Below are 2,000 nucleotides of genomic sequence, written 5' to 3'. Positions count from 1 at the left end.
TGCTGGTGTACAGAAATACAGTTGACATGTGTATATGATCTTGTATCCTGCAGACTTGCTAAACTCGTTTTTTAGATCAATAGTTGTGAGTTCCTTTCCCTTAAGTATTAATGTTTAAGTTGAAATTTATTTTCAGGTCAAAAAGCAACATTGAATGCAGAAGAAATGGCTGACTTTTACAAGGAATTTTTAAGTAAAAATTTTCAGAAGCACATGTATTACAACAGGTAGGTGTTTTGGGTTTTTTTTCCTAAAAATTTGAGGATCACATCCATATTGGGTAGGATTATTTTCTTACCTGAATTTAATGACATCCATGTTTACATTAAAGGTAGAGGTTGCTGTAAACTTAGTATTTGCACTTTTCAATAAGGTTGGCAGCCCCAGAGCAATTGGCGCCCATAATGCTTGGACAGTGGGTTCCCGACAGCATCTCCCACTGAATGGAACTGGGCTCCTTGGAGAATCGTGGTTGGGGCAGGAACAGCACAGGATGTGTCCACATCCCGTGTCTGAGAGCGAGGAGGCTGGGAGGCCAGCGGGGTCCTATGAAGGCCGCATGGGAGCCAGTGGAGGAGTGCCATGGGCCAGGGACGGAGCTGTGTCCGCTACACAAAGAAAATGACCGCACTGGACTAAAACACATCAGATATACGAATGTCTTCACCGTCATAACAATCCTGACAGGCTCATGGTCACCTCTGGGGATTTCTGGGCAGCCACTCATTATTCTGAGAATTGGCAAATGAAGGAGACTCCAAAGAGTGCTCGCCTGCCCTGCCTCTGCTGTCCTGACTGCACTTCCGGGTGACCATGTGACGGGGCGCTTGTCACTGTAGATGACTGCTCAGGCAGGAGTGAGGGAGTGGGAGGGTTACCTTTTCCTGTGAAGTTGTGGGGCTGGGCAGCAGTCCCCCACACATGGCTGCTGGAAGCAGTGGGTGGGAGAGCTGAAGGGGACCTTACGATGGGAGCCAGGCCGGTCGCAGCTGACCCGCCGGGTGTCTTCACACTGCACAAGTTGGGGCGGCTGCCATCGGGCCTGACCTGCGGGCGGAAGTGGGGACCACTGCCTGGGAGGTGCTTTCGCCACACAGTGGGACTGGCTCTGGCCAGCACCCCAATCTAATAGCAGTTTACAGGGAAAGGGCGGTGAGGGGTCCACAGGAGACCATGTGTAAAATGATGACCTGAGGATACAATCCCAGAATGTTGGAACGTCTGCAGGACAAGTGATTGGTTTCAAAAAGGAACTGGAATTTTAAAAAAAGGCGGGGGAACTATTACAGTCTAAGAGAGACTTCCTTGCAATGTGTAGACCTTGTTTGGATCCTGATTCAGACGAACCACCTGTACAAAGGTATTTTTGACAGAGGAAATGGAAAAGTGACTGTATATTAGGTTGTATTGGTAAGTTATTCATTGTATCAGATGCAATGATGGTATTGTGGTTGTGTGTTTTTTCAAAAGGTTTGAACGATACTGGTGTGTATTCCCGGGTGAAATGATTGAATATGATGTTTGAGATTTGCTTTACAATGTTCACAGAGATAGTGTTGGACCAGGCAGGTGAGCAGGATCTAGACATTGGTGGCAGTGGCCGAGGCTGGGTGAACTCCAGAGAGGCATGTAATGCTAGTGCTGCCATGTGTCACTCTGAGCTAGTGGGTTATTCAGTCATGCCAGTGGTAATCATATTTCGGTGGATCTTTGGTTTCCGGTGAGGACATGGCGTTGGCACCATGCGTCATGCTGGGTATGCAGTGCGGCACTCAGAGGACGGAGAACCAGCCTCACCCACCCATGGTCAGGCTGTACTGGGGCCTCAGCAACCCCTCGGTGCCCCCCACCGCCTCCTGTCCCGCTTTCCCTATGGAAACAGGAAAAGCTTAGTTTGCCTTTGCCCCTCCACTTTGTCAGTTCAAGTTGTCTGTGTGGGTGGAGTGGAACCTGACTTTTCCTTAACAGAAGAACTTTAATCTTGATGGGATACTATTTTT

At 48.6% G+C, this 2,000-nt stretch overlaps 1 protein-coding gene across 1 annotated transcript in view; it reads left to right on the top strand.

Annotated features, from left to right (window-relative positions):
* The window catches only part of COA8 (cytochrome c oxidase assembly factor 8), a 23,477-nt gene that overhangs the window by 15,994 nt on the left and 5,483 nt on the right, over positions 1–2,000 (top strand). Inside the window, exon 4 of the mRNA XM_019639210.1 lies at positions 137–227. Within this exon, the coding sequence (XP_019494755.1) occupies positions 137–227 (91 nt within the window). The remainder of the gene's footprint in view (positions 1–136; positions 228–2,000) is intronic.

The sequence above is a fragment of the Hipposideros armiger genome, unplaced genomic scaffold (assembly GCF_001890085.2).
Source record: "Hipposideros armiger isolate ML-2016 unplaced genomic scaffold, ASM189008v1 scaffold_43, whole genome shotgun sequence".
In the NCBI taxonomy this organism is placed as follows: domain Eukaryota; kingdom Metazoa; phylum Chordata; class Mammalia; order Chiroptera; family Hipposideridae; genus Hipposideros; species Hipposideros armiger.
Note: the sequence above shows the minus strand (reverse complement) of the source record. Positions and strands in the feature narration are given on the sequence as shown.